The sequence below is a fragment of the Pteronotus mesoamericanus genome, unplaced genomic scaffold (assembly GCF_021234165.1).
Source record: "Pteronotus mesoamericanus isolate MK-2021 breed Mesoamerican mustached bat unplaced genomic scaffold, CSHL_Meso_final contig_269, whole genome shotgun sequence".
Classification (NCBI taxonomy): domain Eukaryota; kingdom Metazoa; phylum Chordata; class Mammalia; order Chiroptera; family Mormoopidae; genus Pteronotus; species Pteronotus mesoamericanus.
Genome location: NW_026555114.1, coordinates 155,207 through 168,990, shown reverse-complemented (window position 1 = coordinate 168,990; position 13,784 = coordinate 155,207). Strand labels below are relative to the sequence as shown.

Genomic DNA, 13,784 nt, shown 5'->3' with positions numbered 1-13,784 from the left:
TGCAATGAATACAGAGATGCATATATCTTTCTGAATCAGTGTTTTGGATTTCTTCAGATAAATACCCAGAAATGGAACTGGTGGGTCATAAGGTAGTTCTGTGTTTAATTTTTTGAGGAACCTCCATACTGTTTTTCATAGTGGCTGCACCAATGGGTCCCAGTTTGATGTAGAAGGGAGGTGCTGACTTTCTTGGGGGCTTTCAGTTGACAGGGCTACTTTCTACATGTCTTTGTCCACATAGGTGTTGGTTAGGAAAAATCCCTAAAGACTTCGCCGGCCTACCCACCCTTCCGCCTCTGCCTAGATGACCTTTGGATGAGTAAAACTTTCTGGATTCTCGGGGTTAGCACCACAACGCCAAATCTTAAATCTATCCAACACAGATACCTGCTGCTCCAGACACAATATGAGTCCTAGAATGAGACCCCCGTATCCCCTCCCTCTCCCTGGAACCCACAGGCCATCTCGCTTAGCGACAGGGATCTTGGCCTCTCTCAACACATGGTGCTTCGCCTTGGCCTCAGCCATCTCAACCCAACCATGAATTTGCTCTTGACTACTTCAGCCCAAAGTACATTGTCCAGGGGAGCCAGACACCAAAGGAGGTCAGTATTTCCATATTCATCCATCCCTGTCCTGGGCACATAGTCGGTACTCAGTAAATTTCTTTGGCTCACTGAGAATTGCACCTTCCACTAAACTAGGATTTTGAAAACCTGTTGCTTAAGAGCCTGAGCAGCACAATTCCCTTGCTCACACGTTGACTGGGAAATGCTCTGTCTTGAAGCAAGAAACCATTAGAAGTGAGAAATACTGGTAGACTATGCCATGCAAGAGAGACAGCCAAGAGAACAAGTCCATTTTCCTTCTTCCTGAGTCAGCACTGGATAACTTACAGCAAAGTCCCTGCTGGTGCAGTGTGCAGGCCTTTAGCTGTTCCCCTTTTGGACTATTTGTATCCATTAGCATCGCTACTAAAGGGGAAACCCAAGCAGTAGGCGACACCCACAAGAGCCCACTCTCCTAGTGACCGACAGCCCTCCAGAAGGTTGAAAAGGTGACCCACAGTGTTTCCATTCTTCCTGCTTTCTTTCTGTTCCTATAACCAGTCACTGAGAATTGGCTCTATCATTTGACTCCTGTGAGTTGCAAAGAAGAAAAAGGTTTTCGCTCCCACTCTGGCCAGATTCCTGGTGATGGACTTGGGGAGCCTGGCCGGGAGAACCAACTCTCCATACCTCAGCAGTAAAGGCAGCAGGAAGACATGGGAATGCGGCAGGGAGCCCCGCAGAGCAAGTGGAAAATTCCAAGGAGGCAGGGGCACAGGGTCCTTGGTAGAACGGTGGCAGCGAAAGTGTCAGAGACAGAAATACGAGACTCTGGGCAGTGATGAAATAGTTTTAATGGGAGGCTTTCTGAAAGGACAACTTTTTCTTATGCTATCAAATGGTCACTTTCCCTGCCTTGTGGTTTCTTGGGGGTGCATTAGCTGAACCCACCAGCCCCACCAGAAGCTAGAATGTTTCTCTGACACTATGTTCAGCCCCTTCAGGGATTCCGAGGTGTGACAACGTCAGGAGATTGGAGTCAGCTGGCAGTTAGTCCAAAATATACAGTGTCCTTGTGTGTGTCCAGGTATAAGGCAGGACGCAAGGGCTTTACTTCCAACTTCAGATATTTCTCCATAGGGGAAGGGAAAAGGGGCAAATCACTTTGAAAACTCAACTCTGACCTTTACAAAGAAAACTAATAGACACTTTAGTATTACATACACAACAGAGGGGCGAGGAAGTGGAGGGGAAATTGCACTTAATTACAGTAGTTTACAGTTTACACCCATTGGACAAATTTACTTCTTTAAAAGAAATCTCAAGATCAGTTGGGGTGGGGGCTGGGGGAGGGAGAGCTGATATTTACAATGTTTGGCTCAGTTCAATAGCACATGTTCTCCTCTCCTCTTTGAGTAACAGATTCAAGTTTTCACATCAGTTTGTTCAGTGAAGGAGCATAATGTAGACACTACGGCTTTCTCTCTTCCTCTTCCGTGGTTTCTTGTCTCCCACCTCTGGGACGGACGGGAGGACATGGCATCTTGGGAGAGGCATCGTGACAATACTGCATAGAAGGGAAGCTGGGCTTCGGGCTGCATCTCCTGAGAACAGATTGTCCGAGGTACCAGCAGGACGTCAGGTAAGCAGGGACCTCTTGCAGGTGCTTGTCAGGTCACTGGGCTTTTCCGTGACAGCTGCCCAGAGAGTGATGGTGTGGAAAATAGGATCCTTGTTGCTGTGCACAAAGTGAGTGATGTGTGGGTATCACCACGCTTGCAGAGGACACTGCAGAGAGAAAGGAGAGAGAGCTCAGCTGTGTGCCATTGGCAGGGACATGGGCCATTAGGTTTGGCTTCTCTAGGAGAGCTGAGACCCAAGACGGCCAGCAAAAAGCTGGGAGTGGATGGCTGGGGTCCAAGAGCCTGCTCAGGTCTGCGGTCTTGCCTCTGAAGCACACTTTCTCTAGCAAAACCTGCTAGCCAGCTTTTCCAGCCACTTCAGAAGAGAGGAGGGAACTGCCGCAGACCTTGAAATAGTCATTTACTCGCTGACCTTTATCCTGAACTTGGGCTCCTCTTTCTGTGAGAGTGGTGTTTTTAAAGTGCTCAGTGTGGTTGCAACAGCAGCTGGATGGTCAGCTCTTGCCTCTCGTGGAAGTGGGACCTCTAAGAGCAGGGTTTCCGAGACCACTGGTTCCCAAACTTTAACGGACCTATGAGTACCAGAGATCCTGTGAAAATGGAGATTCTGAGTCAGTGGGCCTGGGGTGGCCTGAGCATCTGCATTTCTAATCAGCTCCCAGGATGTGCTGACGCTGCTGCCCTACTTGGAGCATCAAGGCCATAAGGCACAGGAGAAAAGCAGCACCTGTTCCAATGATGCATCAGGGAAGGGGCGTGGGAAATTGCAAAGTGCTTTCTAAGGTTTGTTACTATTAGGACAAGAAACTGGGAGGAGTGGGAAAGAAAATCCAAAGGCCGAAGGTCTCTGATGCCAGACCTTTCTGGTGGGCTGGGGAGGAGGGGAGAGACCCCAGCAGGCATGGGAAAAGCCCCTGAGAGGGGCCACACCCCCATCACGGGGCAGAGTCCCTTCCAGAGCCCCGGGCCTCATTCATTTCAACTGTCATGGGACATCACCCTTCTTTTCCTTCCAAAGAGTCCCTTTTGTGTTTCCTCCGTCCCCTCCTCCATGTTTACTTATGCTGGCATCTCAGAGAAAGTTTCTGCCTTTTGGTTTAGTGGCTCCTTCTCTGAAGACACCCCCTCAAACACACTCACATACATACACACGCACCGACCACTGCTAGTACAGGCCTGCGAACCTGTTATCGTTTCCTTACTCAGTCCTTCCAACTGTAACCCTGTGCGAGGTTGCCATTGTGTTTATTTCACCGGTTAGGAAAACGGCTTGAGGGGGCGCTGTGGATTGTCCGAGGCTTCCGGATTATGAGGCTGTGGAGCCAGATTCGAACCTGTTCTGGGTGCCCTCCCAGCACGTGTTCTTCCTATCATGCTCTGAGGCTAGGAGGCTTCTCCTAGCTTTGAGCTCTTAGTTACTTCCTCTGCAGCTCAGTTTCTTCACCTATAAAACGGGGGTTGCTGAGGGGTTGGATGAGCCCACACACAGGAAGCACTGAGAACGGTGCCCAGCATGACCGCTCTCACTGAGGCTGCTGTACTGGAAGCCTCAGTCCAGGAGCGCCCTTCACAGGGGGAGGGAGCTGTATATTCATGTGCAGAGGTGGGTTTCTGCCCCTTTTAAATTCTTGAGGCCCTGATCAGGGTCCTCTGATACCCTTTGCCTCCTCTTCCTCCCTCCGCCCACCCCCATTCTCACGTCTCTTTACTTGCCACTATCAGCCTTCTTTCCAATTTTCAGATTTCAGGTGGAGGAGAGAGAAAATGGCTTGTGACCTTGCAGGTTTCAATAGAAGAGCAAACAAGAGCGCAGATAAGGAGACGCCAGCGAGATTCTATGACCTGTCATTAGGGATGGGCTTCCCAGCTATCAAATGTTTGCTCACATAATAAAATGGTGGCAGGGCCCTAAATGTTGTCAAAGGAACTAGAGTTATTTGCCCCCTTCAGAGTCTAAACACAAACATCTGATAAGAAGGACCCTGTGGTCCCTTAGAACTGAGACCCAGCACACGCAGCCCCATGGGGGGCCTTGCCCGCAGGGTCTCTGAGTGACTACAGCCCCCCTCTGAAAGGCGTGGTGTCTGTGGCGATTGTTAAGGATGTCCTCATTCTAAGAGGATTTGTTATATAAAGGACCTAACATTTATTGAGGTCCTACTGTGTGCCGGCATCATGCTAAGTAAGGGCTTTACTTGCACCATTGCACTGAGTTTTACATCAACCCTTTAGAGCAGGTAATTATCATTCATTCATTTGGCACATGTGAGTGCCTTCTACGTGCTTAGCACTTTTTCAGGCACTGGGGATGCAGCTGTGAACAAGAGCCTGTTCACATCCTCACACCCTTTCAGGAAGGGCTTTGGACAACAAGCAAATATACATGTATATGTATAAAACTTTAGATGGGGATGAATAGTCTGTAGAAAAGTAAGCATGGTGAGAGGCTAGGGGGACTTGAGGGAAAAGAGAATACTTTGTGGAGGAGGCTGAAGAGGGGCCTCTCTGAGGTGGTGACATTTCATTCATTTAGCAGAATGAAATGAGGGAGCAAGTGTGGAAAGATGCACGTTAAGGAGTGTTCCCGGACGAAGATACCAGAAATGCAGAGTTCTGCAGCAGGATCCCGTTGGATCCCACTCAGCTGAAGCCAAGGGACAGGGGGAGGAGGGGGAGGAGGGGGAGGAGGGGGAGGAGGGGAGAACAGCAGGGCTGGCAGTGGCCTGAGCACAAAGGGCCTTGGAAGTCTCCATGTTAGTTTGGTTGCAATGGGAAGCCATTGGCAAGAATTGACAGGGGACTAACATGATTGATTTCCTTTTTTAAGAGAGAAGTTTGGCTGCTGTGTGGTGAACAGACTGTACCCACGATAGTGGGGCAAGATGGAAGTGGGAGTGAGAAGCCAGAAGCCACTGTAGGACGTCAGTGAGAGAACGGATGGGCGGTGAGAAGCAGTCAGATTTAGGGTGAATTTTGGAGGGTCCCCAGCAGAACGAATTGATGGAGTGAATGTGGGATATGGATAGAAGAAACAAGGAGACCCTCAGGGATCTCACCTGAACAATTGGTACCATTTTTGGAAATGGAGAAGCCCAAGGAAGAAGCGATTGGAGTAGGGAGAAATAGGAATAGGGAGAAAAATACGCAGGTTCAGTTGGACAGGCTTGTCAGATGTATCAGGCTTGCATACGTACAGGCCAGAGTTGCCCGGGGTATGTGAATGGGCGTTCAGCGGAGAGATCTGCACAGGAGACAGAACTGTAGAATCCCTCAGTGTGTACACTTGAGCTAAAGCCATGGGATTTGTAGAGGTTACCCAGGAAAGAACCAAGAAGAGAGTGACCCTCCAACAAGTAAATATGGGGAAGACGTGCTGCCTTCCATGGACATGCAGAGTGCTGTAGGACGTAATGTTCCAGAATCAAAGTGAAAAAAGAAAGGGGTGATTAGCTGTGTCAGAGATAGACACAGAGATTGAAAAGTGACCATTGATGAAGCTATATATATGTAATGGAGTATTACTCAGGCATAAAAAGGATGAAACCTTACCATTTGTGACAACATGGTTTTATGCTAAGTGAAATAAGTCAGAGAAAGACAAATACCACATAATTTCACTTACATGTGAGGTCATAGAATCTAAGGAACAAAGTAAATGAACAAAACAGAAACAAACACATAGATACAAAGAACAAACTGATGGTTGTTGTCAGAGGGGACGGGGGTTGGGGCACTAGATGAAAATGGTGAAGGGATTAAGAAGTACAAATTGGTAATTAGAAAATAGTCATGGGGATACAAAGTACAGCATAGAGAATATAGTCAATAGTACTGCGATAACTATGTATGGGACTAGGTGGGTACTAGATTTATCAGGGGATCACTTTGTAAATTATATAAATGCCTAAACACTGTATTGTACACCTGAAACTAATGCAAAATAACACTGAACATCAATGGTAATTTTAACAAATACATAAATAAATAAATAAGAAAAGTGACCATTGGATTTGGCAACGTGGAGGTATAAGTGAAGTAGACAGGAGAGGTTTTGGTGGAACGTTAGGACAAAAGCCAGTCTGGAGTCTTCTCAAGAGAGAATTGGGGGTAAGGAAGTGAGGCAGTGAGTATAAATAACTCACTTCTATTATTATTAAGTTAGATTAGTTATAGCTCTATTAAGCAAAATAAATGATTACAATTCCAATTTTACAGATGAAGAGACTAATCTCTACAGAGATTCTAAGTAACTCGCCCAGCCTAACAACAGAAAACCTTGTGCTCTTAACTACAAGGAAGATCACTCTGTGCTGCCTTCCAAGTATGGCAACTGAGGAACGAATGCTCTCTCCCACTTAGAATACTCCTTTCTAAGCCTGAGAGGCTCTCAGGGTTGCCATCATGGGAAGCCAGTTTGACCCAGCTGCCAGGGACTGAATGTTTCATGGCAAGCACTGAGCTAAGTGTTTTACAAGACTTACTGCACTTAGTCCTTTCAATGATCCCATGAAAAAGGGACCATTATCTTTATGTTACAGGTAAGGAAACTAAAGCTCAGAGAGGCTAAGACTTTTCCCTGAGGTCACACAGCTAGAAAATGGAAGAATCTTGAGCCTGGGTCTGCCTAACTCCCAAGGAGGTACTCTAAAACATCAGACCGTACTGCCACACAGCCCGCGGAGAAGGCTGGTTGGCTGGGAAACAGCTGCAGGGGGTTTATGGTGAGGCTTCCCGCGTCTTCCCTGTCAGCACCCCTGACCAGGGACTGCTCTGAGAACACTCTCCTGACCGCTCTATAAACTAGGAAGTGGAGCAGTGGGCAGAGAAGCTGTGGAAACAGGAGTCGCCCCACAGCTTGCCCACACTTGTTCTAACCGAGGTCACTGCTTGCTGTGGTCTTGTTTCCAGACTAGCAAAGCATTGTTTTGAAGGAGCTCAAGCACAGACCCACTCCGATAGTAACTCGCCAGCACCCAAAGATTGAGGGGGAGGGGGAGGCATAAACTCTGGAAAGGACAGCTGGCAGAAGCTGCAGGAGTCCCAATGAGAAAATCCTAGCTGAAGTTCCTGAGACATGCTGCACAAGGCCCCGGGGCACGTCTATCTTGACAAGTGGAAATACTGGGAACAGACAGATATAAGTTCAAATGCTGGCTTTAGCCTTATATACCTGCATCACCTTGGGTCATTTTTATGGGTGCTTAGAAATGGACATTAGAAGGTGAGTGTTGTTGACTGGATTTAGAGTGAGTGGACCAATGTCTCTCATTCCAAAACCATTTGGATTTGGATGAAGTCCAGCTCCAGATTTATCATCTGTGTGAACTTGACCAGATCCCTTCCCATCTTTGAACCTCAATTTTTTTTGCTTTGTAAATCAGGTATACAAATATCTACTTTGCAGGATGGGCGGGAGGGTTAGCCCGGAAAGGTAAGATGCAAAAGCACCTGGAGTGCTGCTCAGCATATGGGAGGCACTCAGAAATGCTAGTTCTGAATTCATTCATTCATTCATTCATTCATTCATTCATTGTTTACTGAACATCTATGATAGCCCAAGCATTTAGCAAAGCAGAAAGGGCCTGGATGCTTTGAGAAACTCCTGAACTATTTGCGTTTTTCCTGGGAGGTGGATGAGAAGGCATCTGTGTGTCAGCAGAAGAATAGGAAGCAGGGATCTGGAGCCCAGGCCCAAGGCATAGGGTGTGCTTGAGAGCTGGTCCTATGCTGAGAAATTTTATTGTCAGAACCACTTTCACCACATGTAGACCAAGCAATGAGTTAAATATTGAAAGAGGGGATGGAAGGTGTCTCCTAAAGGATCACAAAAAGGAAAACGAACAGGGAGAGGGTTACCGCTTTGAGTACTGGTCTACGTACCAGCCACTCTCTTAGGCACTTTGAATACTCTGTGAGATTGGGGTGGGGTTTTCTCCTATGAGATGAAGAAACTGTCTCACAGCAGTGAATCTACTGCTTATGGTCATGTAGCAAGGGGTGAAGGGGCTGGGGTCAGCTTGGATCTGCTGGCTTTTCCTAGCGCTCTAGGCTGCCTCTGTAGTAGCATTGCCCCGGCTGTGTCACTTTGACTCAATCATTGAAGAGCAAGGTGCACACGAATGCCCCTGTTCAGTGCACCCATCAGCACCTGAAAGATTCTGGAAGCCCTGCCTTGTGCTGTTTAACTTGTGCTGTTTAGGCCAAAAATTCTCCCAACATATTTGACCAAGGACCCTCCTCTCATTCTCTGTGCCCCTGATTCCTAGCAATGGTCTTGAAACTCCTTTCAGAAAATAATATTTTAAAACAAACCAAAAAAGCATATTTACCATCAGGTATCTTTTGGAAATCACTTTTGATTCTTTGTCTTTGGAACAGTTTGTACAAATTTTCTTTACCTTGGGTTCCTTTATACTCATTCTACTTCATTCCACCTTTCTCATTCTCTCTTGTCCTGATCAAAATATAATATGTGTGGGGCTAATTTTTACTTTCATTTCTGATTGTTAAAGACCTCAAGAGCCACAATTACCATAGGCATTTTAAAGATGGGTATTGGAAGGCAAGTGTTGCTTAAGTGGAAAGAGTCCAGGATTTAGTCAAAGACCAAAATCTGGAGGTTCAGCTCTAGCATTTATCATCTGTGTGACCCTGGGCAGAACGTTTTCCATCTCTGAGCCTTAGTTCATTTCTTTGTACTTCTTAGGAGGTTTCAGTAAAGAGAAAATGATGAGATGATGTTCGTGAGAAGTACAAACTGTAAAATGTTAAATTAATAGCTTTATCCTTACTAAATACAATCATCATCCTGGAAGTGAGTCTGCCACCAGACTTCTGAAATGTCTGGGGACTTGGAGAGAACGTCCCAGTAGTTTTAGAAGGAAGTGCATGCAGTTTCAAGGCCGGCTGGCCTCTCTGTCCAGTGGAGGGGAGAAGTCATTCAGGGGTTGGTGCAGTGTCTCAGAGAGCATCTTGAAGTATTTTGATTAAGAGACCATTTCCTGAATTCAGAGGACTTGTTTCAACAAGCAAGCATCAAAGTCAACTTGGGAAAGACAGAAATAATTAATCACAGTCCTGTCTAGGGCTGACCAAGTGGCAGATGGATTGATAAACCTTTCAAAGGGGAAGGTATTCCCAAGCAGTCCTGCCGCGCCTGGCTGCCCCCTGATTGAGATTTGTGAGCGCAGATAAATGTTTTCCCTGCACACTACAAAGAGTGGGAAATCACAGAGTCGAAGGGCAAGGCAATGGCGGCGGGGGGGGTGTCCTTTCATCTTCCATAGGGTGAGAGGAGAGTAGCAAAGCAGGTCCCACACGCCTCTCCCTCACCTCCTAACTCCAGAGCCCAGCTGCGTAGGCTGTGTGCATGCACCCACCCAGTCCTTAATCTGGGTGACCTCATCGAATCCGCAGAACAAGAAGATGTTATAACTCTTGTTTTAAAGAGGAAAAAAACAAAGGCTCAGGGAAGTTAAGGTCACCAAGCAAGTGGTACCACCAGGAATAGAACCCTCCTGCTTCACAACACTGCAGACTCAGGAGAAGACTGGGGCAAAGGGAAGAGCTGAGAACCCCGAGCCCATGAAAGAACCTGCTGGAAGCACGTGGCAGTGGATGAGGTGTGATTCACAGAGCTCAGATGGAAAAAAGACCGTCAACAAGACCAAACCCTGCTGAGAGCATCTGACATGAAGTTCAAGGTTTGTCACCTACTTATCTAGTAATCAATAACGGCTAAACAGTTCCCACACAGCAGAGAGCCCAGCCACTAAAAGGCCTATTGTGTTATTCTGGAATTGTCATCTGTGTTCAAACATCTTGTCCTGTTTTCTAACTCTCAGTGCCCCATTACCATCCAGCTGTCCAAGCTCAGCAATGAGCCTTGCTATTGGTTGTCTTTCCTACCCCATCACCTCTGTGTGGACAGGGGAATTAGTCACCAACTGAAATGGTGACTAAGCCTCTGGATTCCCCACTTTCAGTGCACCAGGAAGTCAATTCTAAGTTTTTTTTTGGTAAAACACCAAGTGATGTGGGCCCCTGGACAGGACAGGCTGTCTCCTGGGGAGTCCCCATGAGATGGTGGCATTGGGGCATTCTTTAGAGCTTAGAGCATTCTAGGTCCAGAATGGGCTCTGGAATGGGGAAATCAGCTGCAGGATCCCTGACTTACTACTCACTTTCTCCATTGACTAACTTGTGGAAAATCCTTAAGGCCCCTCCTACAAAGCATGAAACTCCATAGAGGATCTGGCTTCCTGAGCTCTCTTTGGAAATACCTTTTCCACAGATCATTGGCAATCCACGGTGTAATCCAGGCTCCAGTGACTTATCACACTTCAGTCCTCATTTGCTGCTCTTGTTGGGGGCACCAGGGGACCAATAAGCCCTTTTAGCCTGTGGCCCACCTTCCTTGCCCATGACCTCAGAGATTCCTTTAGCAAGTAACAGGGAGCCGCAGAAGGACCAGACTTGTGGCTGAGTTCAAACCTGCCACATTCTCTACACATCAATAGCCTTAACCATTACCCCACCGCCCTTTCCCGGTGGCATTACCTGTTTACTGGAAGACATGTTAGTAAGCGTACTGATGCTGCTGGTATCTGTGACCACCATCGCAGATGGAAACCGGGAGGTGTGCGAATACTGAGGGGGCTCCTGCTTGTGTGTGTACACTGGAGAGACGGAGGGAAGACAGAATCAAGGTGCAGGTCACACAGGCGCATGCACTTCCCACTCCACCCCACCCCACAGCTCCTGTGTCCATGGGCAGATGAAAGGGGCAGGGGGTCCTGACAATGGTGATGTTTGGGAAGGCAGTGTGATACGGTAAAAAGAATGGGCATGTGTTTAAATCCTGGCTCCTTAACCAAGTTACTTAGCTTCCGTTTCCTGCCAGAAGAATGGGAGTGATGTCTGCTATAGGATTAGAAGAGATCATGTTTAAAACACTTTGTACCAGATAGACAGCCTTGCACAGTGCCTAGTATGTAGTGGTGGGCAGCAGTTCTGTTCCCCTGATTTTCAATAAAGTGTTAGGTGCCTGGGTACCACCACGTGACCCTCAGGCACATGTGGGACATCTGAGATTTTAAGTCGAAAGCACCCTAAGTAGCTGGCAAACGCGAAGGAGCTGACAGGCGCATGCTTACTATTCCAGCCAGGACTCAAGTGCCAGGGCTCATGCTAGCAATTATAGATTAATTAATAATTGTAATTAGACATGGGTATAATTAATTGAAATAATTCTGGGCTTTCCAGTTGGCACTAAATGCCTTCTGACATCATAGCCTTATGACACCCCAGAAATATGAAGGTAGATAAAAGGAGACTAGAATCAAATAAAACCTCCAGGAACATGTGACTCCTTTTTTAGTTTTTCTTAGTACTTGCCCACCAAGCCTGGAACCTTTTGACTCAAACCAGTTATCCATAAGATTTATGTAAATTCCAGGCCACATGACCAACTAATGAAAACATGTGGACGCTTGGCCTTAAGGGAGGGACCAGCCTGTTCTACCAAGGAGTCCTCGAAGTAGGGAACAGGGGTGAAGGTCGCTGCCTGCTGCCTCAGCCTGCCCTTCCTGTGGAGGGAGGCTGGTCAGTTCCTGGTCTGGGGCCCCGGGGGCTATCTCTTTGTAGCCAGCCGGGCCAGCTGGGCCTCGGCAGTTCGGCAGTTCGTGGATCTCTGCTGATCTCTCTCTGACTGTCCCACCCACCCAGAAAGCCACAGAGAAAGCCTGCCCAGGTGAGGCGCCAGGGGCACATGGGGAGCATACTGTCAAGCCCCGAGAAGAAGGGAACTAGGGCACAGGAGCTCCCAGATTCTGCGACACGCTGTGGCAGATGTTTTACAAGCCACGAAAATGTGATTGGAATGTGAGATGGTGCTTAGAAACCAGCTCCACAGGCCTGAGGGGGGATAGCGCCCAGAGGATAGAAGGCAGCTGAACCTGACTGTCTCCCTCCACTTGGCAGCTCTGCCTGGGGCAGTGAGTGGAGAAATGAAATCCTCTTCCTCATTGCTGCCTCCTCTTGGTAAGGAGTCCCTTCATAAACAGTCACGTGGACTTCTATAACTCTTGATGTTTACCAAACAGTTCACAACTATTTTTACCTCTGTAATCACTCTACATGCACGGTATTTCCATTTTATGGATGAAGAAATTGAGGCTCAGAGTGGACCAATGTACAAGAAATGTACCAATGGCTGCATAGCTGGTAAGTCTCAGAGCCAGGATTTAAATCTAGGTCTGTCTAACTCCATGACTACCACTGTATTCCAGAGACTTCTCTGATGTTCCTGTGGGATCATGCCTGACACAGGGAAGCCATCCTTTCCATGATTTCTCCCCAGTTTAGTAGGACAGGGGCTCTACCCTACTATGGCCAGAGGACTATGGCCCTGGGGCTCAGGTTGGGGGTGGGGAGAGCTACAGGGGCTGGGGGTGGGTGGGAAATGAGTGGTTGAAAGGTAGACTGAAGGTAGGTGTAGACACAGGAGATGGGAAGTAGCCTCTGTGTGGGGGGCAGAGATGCTAATATTCCTTGTCCGGGAAGGCATACAGCTGGTATTTTCCTTCTATATTCATGATTCATGATGCTTGGAGTGTGTAAATCAGAGAACATGGGGACTCTAGAATGGTCCCCCATCCATGGGTACCCCATCCATGGGTAAATAGGATGAAAATTGTATGCCACCTATAATCACTTGGTGATGGCTTCTTGGACTTTTGGATTGAAAACGCTAAATTAAGGCTCATTGGGAAATGTGCTGTAGTTGACTGGTGATACCATCCCCAGGTGCCAGAGTGGGGAACTGTGGCACATGTCCCACATACTCACTGCCCCTGCTCTCTCCCTTCAACTCCTCTTATAGGGAGATCTCAATTGTTCAGACATTCCCTGGAATCTTGAGGGTAGAGGAGAGGAATAGGAAAGGCAGAGCACCACCCAAGAGTTATGCTTGAAAAGCTGTCTTGGTTGAGCATAGGTAGGAAGAAGGGACCAAACCGATCAACTTCAGAGAAAGTTCAGACCCAGCGAGGGAAGAGGTTGGCGGTTGAGGGCCCTCTGCGTTCCTTCCGGGCACGCCCATGTCCTTACTGTGTGAGTTTTGCAGCTGAGTCACAGTGGCCATGAAGGGCTGCTGGGCCATGTGGCTGCCCGGGCTCTGCTGCATGAGGGGTTGCTGGTGAGGGCTGTGCAGCTGCTGGGAAAACTGCACTGGCTGCAGGGCTGCCAGGCTGCCGGCCACACTGTTGATGACGGGGACGCTCTGCGCTTGGGAGGTGTTGAGGCCTGTGGGGGCAAGAGGGAAAGATCAGTGGCGGCTTCAGCGGTGAGGAGAGTTGAATGTATGGCAATGGCCATCGACGGAAGCCCTACTCCGTGGCCGGCATTGGGCTGAGCTGGTTCCACGGGAGACTGCATCAGAAGTGATTTTATAGGCCCATTTTTACAGACAGTGAAACTGAGGCTTGAAGAGATTAAGGGACTTGCTCAAATTCCACAGTGAGCTGTCATTGGAAATGGGCTTTAAGCAGATCTGACTGAGGCCAGAGAGTCTCCCAAAATCATGTGACCT

The 13,784-nt window shown here is 48.0% G+C and overlaps 1 protein-coding gene across 5 annotated transcripts in view; it reads right to left on the bottom strand.

Annotated features, from left to right (window-relative positions):
- Window positions 1-1,395: 1,395 nt before the first annotated feature.
- HNF1B (HNF1 homeobox B) overlaps window positions 1,396-13,784 on the bottom strand; it is a 51,478-nt gene continuing 39,089 nt past the window's right edge. For 4 of the 5 annotated variants that reach the window (XM_054574801.1, XM_054574802.1, XM_054574803.1 and 1 more), the window contains exons 7-9: window positions 13,304-13,498; window positions 10,754-10,872; window positions 1,396-2,339 (exon numbers count right to left, since the gene is read on the bottom strand). In XM_054574801.1, the coding sequence (XP_054430776.1) occupies window positions 2,319-2,339; window positions 10,754-10,872; window positions 13,304-13,498 (335 nt within the window). In that variant the 3' untranslated portion in view covers window positions 1,396-2,318. The remainder of the gene's footprint in view (window positions 2,340-10,753; window positions 10,873-13,303; window positions 13,499-13,784) is intronic. The other variant, XM_054574805.1, reaches the window with a different exon arrangement.